General features: G+C 45.8%; 1 protein-coding gene across 2 annotated transcripts in view; it reads left to right on the top strand.

The window, feature by feature from the left end:
• Nucleotides 1-21,073, top strand: part of CASP9 (caspase 9) — a 148,296-nt gene extending 127,223 nt beyond the window's left edge. For both annotated transcript variants that reach the window (XM_078642996.1, XM_078642997.1), the window contains exon 10: nucleotides 18,292-21,073. In XM_078642996.1, the coding sequence (XP_078499122.1) occupies nucleotides 18,292-18,384 (93 nt within the window). In that variant the 3' untranslated portion in view covers nucleotides 18,385-21,073. The remainder of the gene's footprint in view (nucleotides 1-18,291) is intronic.
• The last annotated feature ends 271 nt before the right edge of the window (nucleotides 21,074-21,344 follow it).

Raw genomic sequence — 21,344 nt, 5'->3', positions numbered from 1 at the left:
ACAGATTAAGTAAAGTGTTGCTGGTTAGAACCATCCTTCTACTTTTTCTACAGCAGCAGAATATTAAAACAAAAGACAAAGCTTGGTGTTAGTTGCTCTTTTTTTAGAATATTGTCAGAATACACGTTTTGGACCATGACATACTGCTTGAAAGACTAATTGATTTGTTAGAGGATTTTCCTGTGGATCCAGTTATTTCTCCACATACACAGCAAACAAACATGGATTAAGTTGATGGAGTTGTCAAAGGGTATTACAGGGCTCAAATCATCATTATCCATGTGCATCATGTGGACAATCCTTTATCACAGTATGAGGCACTGTTATAAATGTACATTTATGAAACACAAAATTCAATATAAGAAAGAAGTGAACAAGGCACCAGGCCAACATCACCTCTTTTGTGGACCATTTATTTTAACGTATAGTGAGCTTGTAATGCAAAAACGGAACTAAGGGCCTGATTTAGGGTATGGCGGATGGAGTAAAGGAAGCTAGGTTGGAGGAGGACTTCACATTCGCCACCCTGCCTTTACTCCACCTAACTGATTTAGAGATATCCGCTGGCCACGTGGACATCTCTATACATTGGCAGCTACCTTGGTAATCATGGTTCTTGTAAGTGTAGGAAATGTTTGACGTAGAGCTTCAACAAATAAGAAGGCCAGTAAGCCAACATTTTCTAAATTGTTTATTTTTCTAAAACAAACTCTCAAAGCAGAAGTTTGTGTTTGAAAAATGAAAAAATGTAATGTCCACCTCACAATGAGTTATCTTTTTTTTTTTACACTATCCTTTACCCCCATGACATACCTGGCTGCGACAAACAGTCAATAAAAAGCCATACAACTGCCACTGCCCACTATAAATAGGTTGGGCAGTTGAATGGCTTACCTCCGATGGCACCTATTCCCTCTGGGTGTCTGAGGAAGGTTTACTCTGAAGGAGCAAATTTTACTTCATCTGTATTAACCTGGTGGTCCGCTCACATCTAGATTGGTCTGGCGGGCTGAGAGTTGGGCAGAGAGGCTACTTGATTGCCATTGCAGCCGAGTACCCTTCGAGAAGATCAGAAATGTAGATAGTCTACTCAACAGAGCGCTATTGTTCCCTCGTCAAGTCAACAAAATGAGCAAAGGAGTTGTTGACCTGCAGCTCTCCTAAGCCCATAAATTAGTGGCACATGGGTGGATTTTATCTTTGTTTGGATTGGATGAAAAATTAAAAATCAATGTTTCTTATCCTGGAAATTTGTGATATGAATAACTTTGATTACAAATTTGGTGGGATGAAGAATACCCAATACCACCATTGAAAAATAAATACAGATTGGACTTTGATCGACGACTCGTGATTTACAGTAATGGACTTTATGCAATCCCTTTTATAGGGAAACAAGGCAGTGCAATACGGGACTAACCCCAGTGGGGAAACGGTACTTTACTTTATTAATGTTTTTCACATTCAAGGATCAGGGAGTGAAACCCTTCTTCACGTCATAAAAGGAGTAAGAATCAACTTCAGTTTGGAATATCAAGGAGTGGGTGATCCTTCTCACTTGTAGATTTTATCTTTGTCATTCTGATGGAATACTGGGTCTATTGCAGCATAATTTCCTCTGGGCTGCCCAAAAAAGTTATAGACCGGGTTCAAAGGTCACAAAATGAAGTGACGTGAACTTGCTTGAACCTGCAGAATCATTTTTGCAAAAAGCCATCCCTCAAATTTTATCTCTAGCTTTTGGTGAATGCATGGATCACTTTCTGTGTAGTGACCATATGACAGCATTTAGATGCCATTCAAGAGCTAAAAGCATTGCTTGAATGAATGATGCTGCAAACAGGGAAAGCTGATGTTTTTCTCGAAAAAGAGGAAATAAATCTTGTCCAGCTATCAGGATCTACAATCAGTATTGTTCTTAAACAAGTGTTATCTTAGAATCAGAGATGCTGCTGCACAAGGCACAGTATTAGCTAATGCTATCGCACTGAATTTTTTAATTATGTGGAGCACCATAGAAGTGCTGATATTGATGGACGGCCTTTCTCCTTTGACTTACTGGTTGCAGCCTTAGTCAGTAGGAAGATACTAAATCCTACAGGTATATAGCCTTTGTTGGGCATAAAAAGCATACCTGAAGACAGGACTTAATACGAGGAGGTGACGCTTGAAGCATCCATTAGTCATGGGGCATGCTGGATATGTAGTGCACCAAAAGATGGGAAAAAATTGTAGGCAATGGTGAGATTTTTCTTGAACTTGTACATAAAATTTACAGTTGTTAATTCTGTTCTGTTGGTGGACAAATTTATCAGTACTGAAAATTACCTATGCTTTATTGAATAACTTAAAGTGTAGCAGACCTATTGATCCATAGGACTCTCACCCTTGGCACAGGTATTGTGGCTGAGCAATATTCAGCATGAAGGTTTAAGTTAAATAATTTCACTGTAAGATTCGTGTATCATTGCATCAAAGTTCAATTTATTCATTCCATCTTGGTATGTTTTTAATCACATGTTCCAAAAGATGTTTTCGTATTGTGCATTTTTATAGAATTCCAATGCATTTCGGTGCAAAGTGCACCTTCATCAGGGAAAATCTGGAATATACAAATAAAAATTCTTAAAAAGGTGTTCAATGTCAGTCCCAGTACATGTTAACATCAGTGTTTAACGCGCTGCTGTTTATCGTTTGTTTGTTAGCTGCTGCTTGAACTCTAAGGTTCCCGTATTCAGGTTTCAACACTCGCTGTGCGTGGTTCGTTGTTTACTGGATGGTAATATTGTAGGCTATTTCACCCATTTTGCTCTCAGGGGTTCTATCGCCATATTCGCGCTTAAATTATTTATTGGAAAATGCCTTATTACTGGCCGCCAAACGGCCTGCTACTAGCGCTCTACCAAAGCTTTTTCCTTCTGCGCAATTAGTCTTACCTCGCGTGTGCGGGTAGCGTGGCTTCTATTCTCCTCGCGGTTTTCATTTGATTGATTTTACGGAGCTAGTGTGAGCCGGGTATTTACGCTAAGCACGTATTACGCGCATATGCATTGAGATCAAGTCGCTTTTAAATTATTTTTTTTTTAAACTAACTTTATTTACAACTGAGTCCCTATCTCTGGGTATCTGACGTAGACATTTAAATCAATTTGCGCGTTCTATTGCCAGTGTCCATGAAAGCGCATGATGAAGCTTCAAGAGGCTATGTGAAGAATGTCAGTGTGCGTCTAAATCGAGTCGTGTATATCAAAAAATTGCTCTGCGAGCTGCACCCGAATTAATAAAGATTTAAGCTTATGTTAAATAAGATGTCATGCTGAACATTCTAAAGCTTATAAATAACATAGAAATTCAGTCTGATCGTTGAGCCCATTTGGTTTTAGGCTATTGAGGTGATAAATCAAGTGATTTTCTCGCTTGAGTAAGTTCTTCTTATTAAGAGGACCTTCAATTTTGGGAACTATTTCCAGGATACAAGCCCGCAGTTGGCTGATGTGGTGGTGTTTTTCAAGGAAGTGAGTTGCCACTGTTGATTTGAGCGAGCCTGTTCTTATGTTGCTCTTATGTTCCGTTAGTCGGGTCTTGAATTTTCTCTCCGTGTGCCCAACACAAACTGACCCACACGGGCATTTAAGCATGTATATTATATTCATGGTGTTACATGTGGCGTTGACCTTTATTGGGATCTTATGTCCTTTCATTGGGTGGGAAATGGTATTTCCCTTCATTATGTTATGGCAGTTACTGTAGTTCATGCACGGGGTGGTTCCACGAAAAGAGTCCATTGATGGACATTCTTCTGTTGTTTTTAACATCCCTCCCAAATTCCTGCCTCTAGTGAAGGCAAACAATGGTTCTTTGTCAAATGCTCCTTTAAAATCTAATTCTAATTTTAGCATCTGCCAATGTCTTTTGATGATAGTTTTGAACTGGGAGCTCACATTCGAAAATTTACTAACACATGTGATTCTCTGTTCTGAAGGTTTGCTCTTTCTGATAAGAAGTTCTTCTCTGGATTTATTAAGCGCTCTCGCTAGTGCTGTTTTGATGGTTACTTCAGGATATCCTCTATCCTGGAATCGATGCGCCATGATGTCCAATTGCTGTTGACATTCTTGTGTTTCAGAGACCACTCTCCTGACCCTGAGGAACTGAGAGTAGGGCAGGTGTGTTTTGAGGGTTTGAGGATGGTGGCTTTCGTATTTTAGGAGATTGTTCCCATCTGTGGGTTTACGATACAAGTTCGTACGAAACCGGTTTCCTTCTCTTGTGATTTCCACATCTAAGAATTGGATACTGTTGCAACTGACTTGCGATGTGAAACTGATACGGTTGTTTCTCCTGTTCAGTATTTCCAATTGGTTTACCGAGGATTCAACATTACCTTTCCATACCAAAAAGATATCATCAATGAATCTTACGTTCCTGAAGAAGTTGTGTTGCCCATTCTTGACTCTGATAAATGTATTGTTCCTCAAATTATGTCATGAACAAATTTGCGTACGCCGGAGCGGCGCAATTGCCCATAGATGTTCCACTCCGTTGGATGAACCATCTCTTTTTGTATGTAAAGTAGCTATTCATAAGGGTAAATTCCATAAGCTCCATCAAAAAGATTTGTAGGTCCTGTGTATACGTGCTATTCAATAGAGCGTGCTCTACGGCTTCCAGGCCTTCTTTATGAGGTATCGACGTATATAACACCTTTACGTCGACTGTTGCCATCACAATTTCTTCCTGGATGTTTAAGTGTTGTAGTTTTATCAAAAAATCCGTCGAATCTTTGATGTAAGACTGTGATTTCAATACTAACGGTTGCATATACTTGTCTAAGAATTTCCCCACTGGTTCATGGAGGCTCCTTTTTGTGGACACGATAGGGCGACACGGTGGTTTATGCAAGTCTTTATGTACCTTCGGTACCATATACAGGATGGGACTACTGGGACTGTCTTGTGTGAGATATTTTTGTTTTTTTTCGGTGATGGTACCCCTGTCTTCGGCTCTTCGGAATAACTTAGCCAGCTACAAATCAGAAATTGTTTGCCAAATCATCCACAGCTGCCAGCTATTATTTTATAAAATATAGTTTTGCATGAATTACAATAGCAAATATTTTATCAGAATCATTTCTTAATACCCTCTCACTTGGCGGTCCCTTGCTGTTGAGTTTTTAATTCAAAACTATGGACCTGATTTAATGTTTGACAGATGGAGTACAGTCTGCGAGGAGAGTGATGGCCCTCCACGTAGAGACCCTCCAGGGCATGCTGAATCGGACCCCCTCCCCCCTTCTGGATGGTGCCACGACCATTGAATCAGTACCGCGAGCCGGTTTTAAAGCCATTGATGCACTATTCAACACACTGGCTACCCAGCTGGAGGACATACATGGACGCATAGACCAACATGGGACTCGCATTGAGGCTGCTGAGCAGCGACTATCTGAGATAACCCGCAGTTGCCAATCGGTTAGAGCACACTGAGCGACTACTCAAAACAATAGCTGCCAAGGCAGAGGATTTGGGGGCGCGACTGCGCCAGAAAAATATTTGCATAGTGGAGTGGCAGAATCCACTAACACTGGCCCCTTGAGTGCATATTGGAGCAACTCCTGAAAGAGCTGTTTGATAGCAATGCTTTCTCACTAAAGTTTGCAGTGGAGCATGCTCACCGATCGCTAGCCCCAAGATCTGCCCCTGGTGCCCCTCCACATTTAATCATCGCCCGGCTCCTCAGCTATCATGGCTACGATGCTGCTCTTCGCCTGGCCCGGGATAAAGAAACTATTCAATATCAGGCCATGTCACTAGCCTTCTTCCCGGACTTCACCTCCTTGGTGCAGGAGGCCTACCGCAAATTCCTTGACATAAAGCGAACACTACAAAAGGCGGACATCCAATATGCAATGCTGTACCCGGCGAGGTTACGTATTCATCTAAATGGCAGAGCCATGTTTTCGATTCACCCACTGAGGGGACCAACTTTTGGAAACAGCATCGACCTAGCTCTGCTTCCCCCACTAGCGGAGGAGCGGCTGTCTCCCCTCATTCACGTCCCGCAGACCCGTGAACTCTGAACAACTATGTGACCAGCTTAGTGTTATTATTTTATACTATTCCTCTCCCTTCCTATCATTGAATTGGCAATCCCCATTTTTCAGGTTAACAAATTGTTGATTGTTATTGTGTTCTCATGCTGTATAAGGTTGGGCCATGCACCATATTCTTTTCTTAATTATCTTGATACTTTTGGCGATATATGTTTTCATCAAATTCATGTGTGCTTTCCGGCGTTAGATCTCCTACTGTTTGATGGGAAAATGTTGGATTCACCTGAAGCTGGTTGGGTTGTTATCCGATGTGGGGGGAGGTGAGGGGGGGGAAGGGGTTGTTAAATGTTTCATGTTTAATGATTATTCTTCGCAGGACTTTGATTATGTTACAGGCTATCTCATGGCCTTTCTCTACATTGTTATACATATATCCATGGTCTCGATAACATTTCCATCTAAGAGTCCTGGGGCAGTAGGGTTGAAATGTTTGTCATGGAATGTGCGAGGACTGCCCAACCGTAGGAAGGGACGACAGGTGCTATCCTACCTTGCCCAACACGCCGTCCAAGTGGCATTTTTAATAGAGACTCACTATGACCTGAACCCCACTAATTGATTTGCATCCAATTGGGGGTGGCAATCGTTTCTTCACAAACTATAGTTCTGTAGTAGGGGATCTCTGTGTATAGTCATAATCTAGTGAATAGTCCCGCCCATGTGCGTGGACCGCGGAGCCATCAAAAATAATCTCTTAAGCTGTCTTCATTGCAGTCCTGCATGGACACTTAAGAGAAAATTAAAGACAATAATGCAGCCTGTACCTACAAGGTTACACTGTCCAGTACTTCAGCTAGAAATGCCAAGGATATAAACTCAATAACACATTTAACACAATCTGTCAAGTTTCACCCATAGAGAAACTTTCCTCCCCTCACCAAATCCTTGGAATGATAGAGAGGAAGGTAGGGACAGACAAGCCTCCATAGGCTGCCATTATGTGTCTGGAAAAGGGATACCGTGCTTTTAAGGAACTCTCTGGAGACCCTTGATATCCCAGCATGCTCAGCCGCTTCTTTTTACTTTCAGTTCTTTTTTCCGGCTCCTGCTAGCAGGACCCTGGAGCATTGAGCTCTCCCTTTTTTGGTTTTTTTTCTACAATTTGTGCACTTTTAAAGTGTTAGAGTGTGTTCACTCGGCGTGTTTTTGCCTCTTCTCATCTTTGCTGGAGTTTCTCTGGTGGTTTGACTGCTCTTTTATCAAATATGCCTGCCTTATTTGATAAATGCCCTGAGTGCTCTAGGAAAAAAGCAAAATCGGATCCTCACAGGATGTGCATCCTGTGCCTTCCTTCTTCTCATGTTCCTGAGGAGTGTGATATCTGTCTACAGTTCCCTAAAAGGACCCTGAAGGACAGGGAGAAGACCAGGCTCCAAGGTTTGAAGCAGAGAAGGCAGCAAGGACAAGGTGGGTCTGGGCATGAAGGGGCTCCTTCCTCTGCCCGTGCGCCGGCCTCTGGGGGGCTCCCCAGTAAAGAAAAGGCCAGAAAATGCCCCCGGTCTCCGTCGACGTCGATGGCCTCGACGTCGGCGTCGAAAGGAATGACCACAGTCTGTTCCCCGTCTCCCCAGGGCTCTGGGTCGAAGTGCCGTCGACGTTCGACGTCGAGGGGACTGACGTCGAGACCTCCGATGAGGTCGACGTCGGACTGATTCGTCGTCGAGCCATCATCGACATCGAGAGGGGTCAAGACGCCGGCGCTCGCCGTCGAAGCGACACCGCCGGTCACCGTCGACACGTAAGTCAGCGACGTCGAGACGAAGATCAGCGTCGAGACGGAGGTCGTCGACGCCGAGGAGATCGCCGTCGTCGAGGAGACGATCGACATCGAGGCACCGACCGTCGACGTCAAAGCGACGGCCATTGACGCCGAGCAGACGCTCGTCGACGTCAAGGAGACGCTCGTTGACGTCAAAAGGACGCTCAGCGTCGAGGAGGAAGTATAAACGTTCTAGGACCAGGACGGAGTTCTCGCCTTCAGCGAGCACACGGTCTCGGCGGCGCCGTCGCTAGTCTACGAGGGGTAGGGCCTCAAGATCGCCCCCCTCTGGTCAGAAAAAGAAGAAAAGGAGAGTGAGGCAGTCTCCGGGCTCGGAGTGCTCTCAAGTTTACTCACCCTTCAAACCGAGGTTGCCTACACTTCCTCCTTTGCCCGTGGATCCTCCTCCGCGTACCCAGACTCCTCCTCCACTGCCTCAACCTCCTCCTACTCCTCCACCGCCTCCGGTTCCTCCTCACCGTCCTCCTCCACCGGCTCCGCCAAGGTCAGCCTCGCTACCTCATTTGCCGCCGCCTACGGGGCCTCCGCAACCTAGGCTCCCGGTTCGGCCTCCACAGAGCCCTCCTTTCCGCACAAGACTGAGAGATAGGTCCAGGAGTCGCCGTTGCTCGTCTACGAGGTCCAGACGGCGCCGTAGGAGGGACAGGTCTAGGTCCCGCCACACTGATTCGTCCAGTGCCAGGGACTACTCGCCGACCCTGTCGGACTCCCCTCAGACGAGGGTGTCCCCGATCGACGACATTGTCTCCTTCCAGGAGGTGTTGCTGCGAGGAGCGGCTAAGCTGGGCATCACACTCACGGTGCCCACGCCCTTGACTTCCGTCATCTTCGAGACCCTGCACAAGAAACCGTTGTCTCGCCCCTTGTTGCCATTTGTGCCAGGGCTGGTGGAACCCGCCATGGAGCTCTTCCTCACCCCGGCGGTTACGAAATCAGCGCCTTCCAGGCTGCAAAAGAAGTATCGTGCCCCTGACTCGGATCCTGCTTTTCTTCGCTTGGACCCTGCGCCGGACTCAGTGATTGTGACGGCGGCGAGGAAGCAACAAACCACCACCCCATCATCGACAGTGCCTCCTGACAAGGAGAGCCGCTGGATAGATTCGGCAGGCAGGCAGGTCTGCGGGACGGCCTCCACGTCTATGAAGGCCGCGAGTGCTTCGGCCTTGTTGGGACGTTATGATCGGTCCCTCTGGGAGTCTCTAACACGGTTCGTGGAACTCCTTCCCCGGTATAACAGGGAGGATTTCCAAGAAATCCTTAATGAAGGACTGATGGTCTCCAACCAGGTGATCAGTTTGGCTGCGGATTCCTCCCTCCTGGCAGCGCACGGACACTACCATGGGGTCAACCTGAGGTGCCACGCCTGGCTGCGTCTGACGTCCTTGAAGCCCGAGGCGCAGCAGAGGGTTGCCAATCTACCCTTCTCAGGTGAGACCCTCTTTTGAAAACATGCGGACGAGGAGATGGCCTGCATTAAGGCGGAGGCAGAGACCTTGACGGCTGTCGGATTGGAGAAGCTGAAGGAACAGAAGAAGACCTTCCGTTCATTCCAGAGACGGTGCGGGGCGCAAGGTAGAGGGCAAGGTCGACAGGCTGGGCAGCAACAACAGCAGCAGCAGCAGTTCCAGCGGCGCCCGTTCCAAAAGCGCCAGAGGGGCCGTGGTGGTCAGCAGGCTTCATCCAGGACCAAAGGCCTGGCTGGGTCTAGGCCCTGAGGTGCTTCTTCCCCCTCATCCGTTACCCGCTCCGGTGGGGGGAAGCATCCAACATTACCTGGCAGAGTGGGGAAACATTACTCAGGACAAGTGGGTGCTGAATATTGTTTGCAATGGATACAGTCTTCGGTTCACCAGTCCGCCTCCAGCAATTTCACCGGTCGGCTCGCAGTTCCGGCTGCGCGAGCTCCAGGCGGAGGCCGATACCCTGTTAAGAAAAAGGGCGATAGAAGACGTTCTTCTGTCTCAAAGGGGAAAGGGTCTTTACTCATGCTTCTTCCTAGTCCAGAAGAAGGACAAAAACGAGTTCAGACCCAAGTGGATTCGCAGGGAAAAGGTTTGAATGCTGTCTTTGCACCAGATTTATCCTCAGCTACAGAGAGGAGACTGGCTGTGTGCGATAGATCTGCAAGATGCGTACTTCCATGTGCCCATTGCACGGAAACATCGGAAGTTCCTGCACTTTCTCGTCGGCGCCAATCACTACCAGTACACCGTACTACCGTTTGGACTGAAGTCTGCACCCAGGACTTTTTCGAAATGCATGGCTGTGGTAGCAGCGCACCTGAAAAAGAACAAGGTGCTTGTCTATCCGTACCTGGACGACTGGTTGATCAAAGCCTCCACCTTCCAGGAAGCACAGTTGCACTTCAACAGGATGGCCGTCCTGTTGAACAGTCTGGGGTTGCACATAAATCTGTTCAAGTCTGTCCCGATTCCTGTGCAGTGCCTGCAGTACTTGGGAGCCTCCATCAATACGCTGTCGGCAAGCGTGTCTCCTTTGGAGGAGAGACGCTTATCCATCCTTCGGAAGGCTCAGGCTCTCATAGCTGCTCCAGCTACAACAGTGAGGACGGTGTCTTCTCTACTGGGATCGATGGCCTCTTGTATCTTCCTCATTCCGCACGCGGGCCTACACATGAGGCTGCTACAGGAATGTTTGGAGGACCAGTGGGACCAGAGGAAAGGGTGTTGGGACGGCCGGATTCAGTTGTCTCTTCACGCCCAACAATCCCTGAGATGGTGGTGCTCGGCAGAGAATCTCCTCAGAGGGGTTCCTTTCCACAAGGACATCCCGACTCAGACAATCGTGACGGATGCGTCTCTCCTGGGCTGGGGAGCGCATTCAGACCATCTACAGATCCAGGGAACGTGGTCTCCGGCGGAGTCCACGTATCACATCAATTTCCTGGAACTCAGAGCGGTTCACTTGGCACTGAAGCCATTTCATCCGTCCTTCCAGACCAACTCCTTGCTTGTGCAGACGGACAATACGACCACGATGTATTACCTCAACAAGCAGGGGGGCTCAAGATTGCGCACACGGTCACAGGAGGCACAGGCGATCTGGCACTGGCTTCTAGCCAGAGGACTGACGATAACGGCGACTCATCTGCCCGGTGTGCAGAATGTTCAGGCGGACGCCCTCAGCAGGTTGCTTCAAGAAAACCACGAGTGGGTCATAAACGACGAGGTGCTCTACAACATCTGCGCCATGTGGGGCACTCGACGTGGATCTGTTCGCCACCGCTGAAACCAGCAAATGCCGCGACTTCGCCTAGAGGTATTACCAACCGGGGACCCTGGGGAACGCGTTATGGATCAGCTGGTCGAACAGCTTTCTGTACGCTTTTCCACCCATTCCCCTGATTCCAGCGGTGCTCATCAAGCTGGCCCGGTCCCGGGCGTGGATGATCCTCATTTCTCCGGAATGGCCCAGGCAGTGGTGGTTCACGGACCTGCTTCACCGGTCAATCCTGCCTCATCGGCGGCTGCGGTGTCGGCCGGACCTTCTCACGAAGTTCGGGGGCAGATGGTGCACCCCAACCTCTCATCGTTGAGTCTGGCGGCATGGCTCCTGAGAGAGTGCAATATGGCCACTTGAATCTTCCTGAGGATTGCATGGACATATTGAAGGAGGCTAAGAGGCCGTCTACTAGGACCTCTTATGCTTACAAGTGGAAGAGATTCTGCATCTGATGCATGTCTAAGAACTATGATCCGACGACCTGCGAGGAGGATGTTATCCTTCCGTACCTTCTGCATCTAGCTCAGTCTGGCCTTAATTTCCATTCCATTAAGGTTCATCTGGCTGCATTGACTGCTTACAGAAAATACCCTTCACAGACATCCTTCTTCCAGATTCCTGTGATTAAGGATTTTTTGGAAGGGTTGAAGAAGGTGTTCCCTCCTGTTCGGCTTCCTTCGCTTTCATGGGAACTGAATGTGGTGCTGTCCAGGCTGATGAAGGAACCCTTCGAGCCTATTCATAAGGCTTCACTGCAGCACCTGTCTTGGAAGGCGGCGCTCCTCGTGGCCATTACATCGGCCCGCAGGGTGAGTGAAATTCAGGCATTGTGTTGCCAGGAACCTTATACTGTATTTCATGCTGCTAAGGTTGTTATGCGTACTCACCCTAAGTTCCTTCCCAAGGTGATTTCTGATTTTCATGTTAATCAGACTATAACTTTACCAACATTTTTCCAGAATCCTTCCACTCCAGCGGAACGGTCTCTACATTCCCTGGATGTCAGAAGGGTGTTGAAATTCTATCTGGATGAGACCAAGGATATTCGTAGATCCGACCAGCTGTTTGTCAACTATGGGTTGGTTAGGACTGGTCTGGCTACTTCGAAACAGTCCATCTCTAGGTGGATTGTGTCATGTATCCAGCTCTGTTATCAGAAAGCGAATAAGACCTTAGGGGGTAAGCCTAAGGCTCATTCTACCAGGGGCTAAGCAGCTACATCAGCTTTGCTTCAAAATGTTCCCATTGCAGAGATCTGCAGGGCGGCCACTTGGAAGTCGGTCCACACCTTTGCTAAGCACTACTGTCTGGACTCGGATGCCAGAGCAGATGCTCAGGTTGGGCAGGCTGCGCTGCAGAATCTGTTCGCACAATAGTGGTGTTGTCTTTATTTCTCCACCGCCGGATTGTTTTTGGATGGGCTTGCCATTCCATTCACTAGATTATGACTATACACAGAGATCCCCTACTACAGAAGGAGTAGTTTCTTACCTGTAACTCCAGTTCTGTAGTAGGGGTATCTCTGTTATAGTCATAAGCGCCCGCCCTCCTCCCCGGTGGAGAAAATGGTACTGTGATATATGCTACAGGCCTTGCTTTATGCACCTTCAAAAAGAACTGAAAGTAAAAGGAAGGGGCTGAGCATGCTGGGATACCGAGGGTCTCCAGAAAGTTCCTTAAAGGCACGGTATCCCTTTTCCAGACACATAATGGCAGCCTATGGAGGCTTGTCTGTACCTACCTTCCTCTCAAACTTTCCTCCCCTCACCAAATCCTTGGAATGATAATCTATGGGTGAAACTTGACAGATTGTGTTAAATGTGTTATTGATGTTATATCCTTGGCATTTCTAGCTGAAGTACTGGACAGTGTAGCCTTGTAGGTACAGGCTGCATTATTGTCTTTAATTTTCTCTTAAGTGTCTATGCAGGACTGCAATGAAGACAGTTTAAGAGATTATTTTTGATTGCTCCGGGGTCCACGCACATGGGCAGGACTATTCACTAGATTATGACTATAACAGAGATACCCCTACTACAGAACTGGAGTTACAGGTAAGAAACTACTCCTACTTATTCAAGAGGGGGATGCCTCCTAGTCCACAAGCAGTACCATGCCAAGTGCATAAAGTAGTTGTGGACCCGGAAGGCCGATACCTACTAGTGGCTGGCACTTTAGGGGTGGAAACTCTGCTCCTGGTAAACATTTACGCCCCCAATGTAGACACACCAGACTTTTCCCCCAGTATTTCTACACACATCTCCCAACTGGCCAGTGACACTATTTTAATGGGTGGGGACTTCAACCTTACATTGAATCCAGCTTTGGATACGACTGGCCTTGGACTGATCACCAAACCCCACTCTGTGCAGGGACTCACTGATCTCTTATAGTCCTTCTTCCTCACGGATGTATGGCTCGCCCACAACCCCGTGGGTGAAGGATTCTCTTTTTATTCAGCCCCAAACAGGACCTAGTCATGTATAGATCATTGGTATTTTTCTCCTAACCTTTCACTGACTGTCCTCTCTATTGAGCATCTTTCCCACACTCTTTCAGACCATTCTCCAGTGCCTATGACTCTTTCCATTCCCAATGCCAAACGAACAAAGTACCCTGATGTTTCCCGGCAAAAGCTTTCCACGACCGTGTATTCAGAAGCGAAATCAGGGACCCCATAGTGGAATACTTTTAGCTAAACATTAGCTCAGTGTCCAGCTATGCCACACTATAGGAGGCATTTAAACGTTGTATCCGGGCAACTTGTATTGGTAACAGTTTGGGGTGCTTTTTTCTATCTGCCAGCACCTTGAGATTACTGAGGAAGCATTGAAAGACCTTGGCACACACACCTCGAAAGAAGACCCCCCCCCCCCCACCTCCAATAACATCACAGGGCGAATCTTCTCGTGAGGCTAATTATCTTGGTAAATATGCACGGGTGCAGATATAGTGAGAGACCGGGCCGAACATTAGCCAGATTATTAAGTCCCCAATATCAATCTTCATTCATAACACAGATTCAATTAGAAGGCGGTACATAGATTACAAATAGCGCTGACATTACCTCCACTTTCTTCTCCTACTACTCATTTATTTGTCTGAAGTGGCCATGGTCTGGCTCGAAGGTGGGCAACATCAATTTTGGCCTCACCTATTACAGTGGATGAAGTGTCTCCATAGATGATCTCAGCGGGACCCATGCCCATGGTCCCGACGGCCTATCCGGCATATTTTATAAAACATATAAACATATTGCCAATCCCTCATCTGTTAGAGGTGTATGTAGAATCTCTAGAAAACAGAATTCTCCCTCTTACGATGTGAGAGGCCATCATTTCTTTGTTCCTCAAATCTGGCTAACCTCCTTATCGTTGTACTTCTTACAGGCCCCTTTCTTTGCTAAATCAAGACTTTAAAATCTTAGCTAAGATCCTTGCGACTCATAACTCTCTCAAGGTAGACAAAATGATTTCGCCGTTTCAAACTGTATTTGTCCTGAATCACTCCACATCTGTAAATCTTTGCACTGTCTTTGCAATTATTATTCAGATTACTCCTGAATATCCGGCCGCAGCAGTATTGCTTGATGCTGGAAAAGCGTTTGATTCCCTGGAATGGCCCTTCCTATGTGCCACATTACGCAAATTGGAAATCCCCAAAACATTCTCTTATCTTATTCGCCTCCTATATATGAATCCAGTGGCTCGACTCCATGTAATTTGGTGGATTTACGGAGCAGTTCACGCTTTCACGGGGAACCAGACAGGGCTGTACTCTGTCCCCATTACTATTTATCATTACAGTGGACCCCCTTGTACGTCATCTACAGGAGCATCATTTACAACGTGGGCTCAGATTCCACCAAGGCCCCCTATTGGCTTCACTTTATGCAGATGATGTCCTGGTGTTTGTCAGGAACCCTGAAACTAATCTCCCTCCCCTCCTCCGCAAAATTGTAAGGTTTGGGGTGTTTTCTGGACTAGTCATCAATTGGGCTAAATCTGAACTAGTCCTGCTAACAGACACCACAACTCTTTTTACTCTTGATTTTCCCTTTGCTCTGGTGTGACGAATCCCCCCCCCCAATCTCCCACCCCCCAAGATATCTGGGTATTTTATTGCACCACAATGCCGTGGCGGTTATTCGGTTCAATTATGGACCTGCAATTTATCGATTATTGACTCAAATTGACTGATGGATCATTCTTCCCCTATCACTCGCCAGAAGAATTGCCATCATAAAAAATGGTGGTACTTACCCGCTTTTTATATCTTTTTCTCTACATTCCCATTTCACTTACTTCTAAATTCTTTGATACGCTGCAGGGCATGCTTATTGGACTAGTCTAGGCCGGTGGGCAGCCGCGCATCAGTTGGAAGACATTGACAATGCGTTATCAGTTATCAGAGTTTGGCGTCCCGGATTTTTTTTTGTATTATTTAGTTGTGCAGGCGCAATTTGCATATTATTGGTATTACCCGGACGCAAGACTGTAATATCTAAAACCGGAGTGGTCCCAGGCTCGTCCTCATTCTCTCTCAGCTATTATGCCTCACAGACTACTTAATTCGCCCACTGAAATGCAGACTCGCCAGACGACATTCTGGGCTTGGTCTAAACTACTCCCCTCACATACTGCTCTTGGGCAACCCATGGTTGTCCCCGACCACAGAAACATTAACCAAAAGAACCCTAACCCGATGCAGGTTGCATAGTTTAGGTGATGTATTCCGTAATGCCCAGATGCTTTTCCGTTATGGATCTTGCAGAAGGCCATGATGTGTCCCAAATGGACCGTTTTTTTCTACACAGGTCGAGCGCCTCTGACTGCCGCACTTCAAGCTTCTACAGTAGAACTGAGGATCCCCCCCCCACTCTCACTTGTCGTTACATCTGCTAACAGCGCCCACTTGGTCTCTCAACTCTATCATTTAGCCCTTACACTCTGGCCGCAGCTGGGTATGGGGGCGCAGGTGGCAAGGGAAAGGGATGTTGGACACTCCTTGCCAGCTAAGACATGGGCATTTTGCTGCTAGCAAATCTGGCTAATCTCTTGCGACTTTCGCCACTGACTCTTAAGTCTTAAGTACTTACATAGAGCGTATATAACTCTTAAATTGCTTGCTAAGATGGACCCCACTAAATCCCATAGTTGCCCTAGAGGCGCAACAGAATCCGCAGACCTCTCTCATTTAGCGTGAAACTGCACACCAATATTAGCATATTGGGGAGAAGTCTTTCGTCATCTCACCTTGATGATTGACTCGGAGCTGACCCCTTCTCCATTAATACCTTTGTTAGGCTAAAGTAAACCATTGGATGCTGGAATATGTAGGTTATCTGCCTTCGCTTTGCTCCTTGCCAGACAACAAGTTTCTAAACACTGGTCCAGCCCTGCAACCCCAACAGTTAAGGCCTGGATGAGAAATTTTATATATTGTGACACCACTAGTGACACTTATGCTACCCTGTAACCACCCACCTCCAGGCCTAAAAACATCTGGGAGCCATTTCGATCTTACTTGCTCCTGCACCCTTAGGAGGCAGAGGGAATATATGTTTGTTCATTTCAATATGCTGTCCCGGATGAATAGATTTATTGCAATGATGTGATGCTCTCTTGTTGTTTTTCTAACTGTGAAGTGTATGGCTTATGCTGCACGATGTGAAGATCTTGCTTGGACATGCACTTTTCCCTGAGCCATTCTTCTTGATCTACCCTCACCTCTGGACGATAATCAAACAACCTCTATACTGACCACGCTCAGTTTTTGTACTCAAAATGATGCTACTACTGTTGCTCTAATGTGTCATTGTTGGATATCCCTGTATGGCTCTTTCTTTTTTTTTTTTCTTTACATCTTGTCCTTTTGCTAATCTCTAACCTGTTATTTCTTGGAAAATGCAATAAATAAAATACCAACAACAAAAATGACTTACTGTGAGCATTGCTGGGTGGAAGTCAGCAATTCCAATGCTAGTAAATAATATTATGTTCTCAGTAAACGTTCCTTGATGAGAGCTTTGTGTTGTCAATGTATGGGATGTCACCTGTTGGGTATCATTGCGCGGTCTTCCGCCCATATCTGTCCCTTCTTCCTATACCTATCTCCCCATTATCTATTAATGTCCTTCGCAGCCCTTCTATTACATATTCATCCATTACAATTTCTGTTCCCCAACTCTATCCCACACAGTCCACTCTGTCTGTATGAGTCCCTTATTGCCACTGCCAGACGTATGTTTCTCAGAGAATTTGTTGCTGTGCTTCATTGTTGGTCCCTTACCATCTGCGGTTCCCATATTTACTCTGTCCATGTCTGTCCCCCTCCCGAGTGCCAGTCTGCTGTGTGTGCCACTCCCAGTGGGTCTCCTGGTCCTGTCCTCATGTCTGTTCTTGTTGTCACATCTGTGGCTTGATTGAAGCTGATCATGAAAGTTACAAGGCGGTGAGGTTGATGGTTTGGATCAAAGCTGATCTGTCTTTAAAGCAAGCGGCAAGGGATTCAATGTGGCTCATTGGGGTCACAGTGGAATCAAAGCATACTGTGGGGGGAACAAGGTGAAGAAGGGGTGGTCCCATTGTATGCATTCTGAACATTAAGACTGTGTGAAGATGATATCTCTTGAGTACCAGGCTGATGGAGTAAGTTCCATTTTAATCCAAAAGAGTGTAGGATACGGGGAACCCAGGTGGGTCACCCAGATCACAAGTGATCTGTTATTCATGATTTCATAGGGTTGCATCCTGATCATGGAGGTCAGAAAAGATATTGGTGGTCTCGGAGGATCTATGAAGAGGGTTTGGGTCATATGGGATCCAGTCTGAGGTTGAGTGAGAGTGGGCGTTAAGCCCCCATATATTAAGCTGCTTGTGGAGCATTTCACCAAGGCAGAAAACACACGCTGATCCAGCATTGCCTACCGTTGGCAATAAAACTGTCTTATAGGCTTTGGCTATAGTAGACTGTTTCTCCAGAAGAATAAACTTGGCCGCAGAGAACCTAATCTGATTAGGAAGGTTTACCATGAGGTCTTAAGTCCCTAAAGACTCGAAGGTAAATGACAAAATATGTAAAATGTATAGATTGTAAGAGTTGCATTCTAAAATCGTTCCTCTTATCCAAAATAAATATTTTATCCTATTTCCAGGTCTCCAGTGAAGTGGCATCAAAAGGGACCTACAAGCAAATACCAGGATACTTCAACTTCTTGCGCAAACGTTTTTTCTTTAACACAACATGAAGCAGGTTTTAACTTGCGTTTATGTCCTCTGAGAAAGTTTCAGAATGGATTACGTTATGCAGTGTTTCTGTTAAACTGTAAGAGGTGTGTAGATATGGGTGAGAGGCGCTGGATTCGGACTCTTTATAGCCTCCAGATGTATGTGCTAACCCAGATTCTCTTCATATGTGCCAACTTGGTTGAGGCAGTGCATGGAAGTTCATTTAAATGCTCAAAGCCATTATTGCATACACTCAGTGTCTGCATAATGAGATAAGGGATTATACTGAATTCCTGGTGCAATGTTTTGGGGTCTTCCCTGCTTTAGCTACCACTAGATAGTTATTGTTGCTCATGTTGACTCTAAGCGAGAGGTAGTAGTATTGATTCTAGCATTCTTCACCAACTATGTTGAAGCCTAAAAACAATAAGACAAATAGACATTAAGGTTCAAAGGTAAATTTTACACACAGCTGCATCAAGTCCATATGCAATTGCCTCTGAACTCCTGGAAGAACAAGATACATGGGTTTTTATAGTTTTCATTGCATCTTTCTCAAAATGCACAGCCAATCAGAGCATAATCTGGGATACCATATTTCTTAATGTTCTTCCAGTTATTTATAGTCTCACAATAATTGACTATACATGGATGTAGGTTTATGCAATCTCAGGTCTATCAAAGCAAGTAGTTTGGCATTGAAGCATGATTTCCTGATTACTGAAAGCCTTGTGGGCATTGCGTGTTCAGCATAGGCCAACAGGCACTTCACCATTCTGCAAGCTCATTTAAATGACATAACTTAGAACCTGAAATAAATTAATAGATTTTGGGCACTTACTTATTATGTTGGCTAGGAGCTGATATGGTGTTCGACAATCAGTTTCCCTATGTTGTTTTTGGGCTTCCTCTTTAGGGCTTCACAGTTTTCCTGCTTAGTAGGCTGTGGGTAATTAGTCCATAGTATTTTTATTATACTTATCAGATTCAAAAATTCAGTACTTTAAAAAATGTAATAATAAAACAATAATATCAGTTTAAAACAGAGTTGTTTAGCTTCTGTCGGAGCTCCGGCTGAGGCCAGGGTGATGATAGGCTGGAGGGGGTGTGGTGGGCTCTGCCTACACCGCGCATGTGGTTTTTGGCTGGCTGTCTATGGCCGGCCAAAAAACACACATGCAGTGAGGCTCTCTCCAACCCCAGCTGCATTGTTTGGGTTGGAGGGAGCAGGCACAGACTCCCAGTCAGTCTTGGAGGGCACATCATTGGCGCACAGGCCAATCCTGAAGCTGCTCTCATGCATGAGAGCAACTTTAGGATTTGCCACGGGGCAGGCTGGGAACCTGTGCCTGCCTGCAGTGGTGGAAAGGAGCTCAAATAGAAGCGGGAGGGCAGCCAGTAAGTTTTTTTTGTCATTTTTTTGTCTCCGTCGTTCTTTCACATGTTCCATGGGCATCCTTCAACTCCTGTTGACTGACGCATCATCTCTGAGCATCTACATGCTGTATCTCCTGGCAGTTGCCTAAGGCCCATCTCAGTAGGACCACAATTGCTGACTTAGTACTGCCATTGAGGTGATGTCTGTTATGTCCTCTGTCTCTCTGTGCTACCCTTAGTGGCGGGATTTCTCAGCTTGAGAATGTTTCTCTAATACTAGGTGTTCCATTTTAGTGATCCTCTCTTTTTCGGTTGGCTGCTTCCACTTCTCCCGGAGTCTCTTTATTTGCTTCTATTACCTGAGGTTGTGCAAGGTTGCAACTCCGTGCTTTTGTTGGTTGCAGTCCCATTTATACATGTTTCTCCCTGTTCCTATTTGCTGTAGTCTTAACTCTGTGCCCATGTTGGGTTTGGCACCATCTCAGGTATTTTGTTGCAAATTTCACCTGGACGCTGTTTCAGTTGATCTACCCTTCAATCTATTATATATGGGTCTTTTTTATCGGGCATCTTGTTGGTCCTTGTGGCCAGGGTCCTATCTCAGTGGGACTATCTTTGGTGATATTCTAATACTCCATCTCATATCTCTACTCATGTTTCTCTTTATTCTTTCTGTATCTCTTTGCTCATGTGAATTGGGGTTTCATATTTTTGGGGCGATTTTTCCGCTCTTGTTATTTGAGGTCTCATTTCTATGGACATGTTGTCTGATGTTTTGTTGGGCCTTCCTCTAGGCATAATAAAGAAGATCCAGTCTCTCTCTGGAGTGTTTCTCCCATTCTGGTATCTTGTTTCCTTATGGTTTAAGATTTTTACCACCAGGTTGCAATGAAAGGTCTTCATGGCGATTTTTCTTCACATAAGGCTGTGGTGGGTGGCAGACTAAGACATGGACTATGAATGTTTCTGGTTTGCAGTGCAAGAGCTATGTGTGACAATTATATTTTGCACTTTCTTCTGAGCAGAGTGAAGGAGCCAAGAAATACTCTTCTTTAAGAAAAAAGTACTGAAGTAACACGTCTTTTAGCAAGCAAAATCAAAATACGGGTTGGCTCTATTTTATTAATTTATTTTTGGCTTGTCTCTGTACTTCTGTTACCTTATTCAGTATTCTCCTGCTGGTTTTCATTTCCTAATCATGTCTTTCAGGATCATCAAAGCACCTTACGGCTGATACCTTACTGTATCAAACCATCAAATTGTGTTTCACTTTGGGACGCTTTTGATTTTTGTATATTTTATATCTTTCTAATAAAAGTATCCAGGTCTAAACTGGAGAATGTGCTTCATTATTATTTCGCAGTGTCCGTTCCAGAGAATATGTTGTGTGTGTTTGTGTTGAGATCAAAGCATCATTTGATGCTGAAAATGTAGTAAATGCATGTTTTCAATTTATCACCTGCTCATCCGAACTAGCGGTTTAGCGTTCCTATGCAGACATCTGCAAGGCCCATGTAGAACAGGGCAGAGTATTTTCCCTGGGTGAGTCTTTTGTCTAATACGAAACATCCCTGCACCCTTTTGCTCCCAAGCCAGTGGGCAA

This window comes from Lissotriton helveticus, chromosome 5_1 (genome assembly GCF_964261635.1).
Source record: "Lissotriton helveticus chromosome 5_1, aLisHel1.1, whole genome shotgun sequence".
In the NCBI taxonomy this organism is placed as follows: domain Eukaryota; kingdom Metazoa; phylum Chordata; class Amphibia; order Caudata; family Salamandridae; genus Lissotriton; species Lissotriton helveticus.
This window is presented reverse-complemented; position numbering and strand designations above follow the sequence as displayed.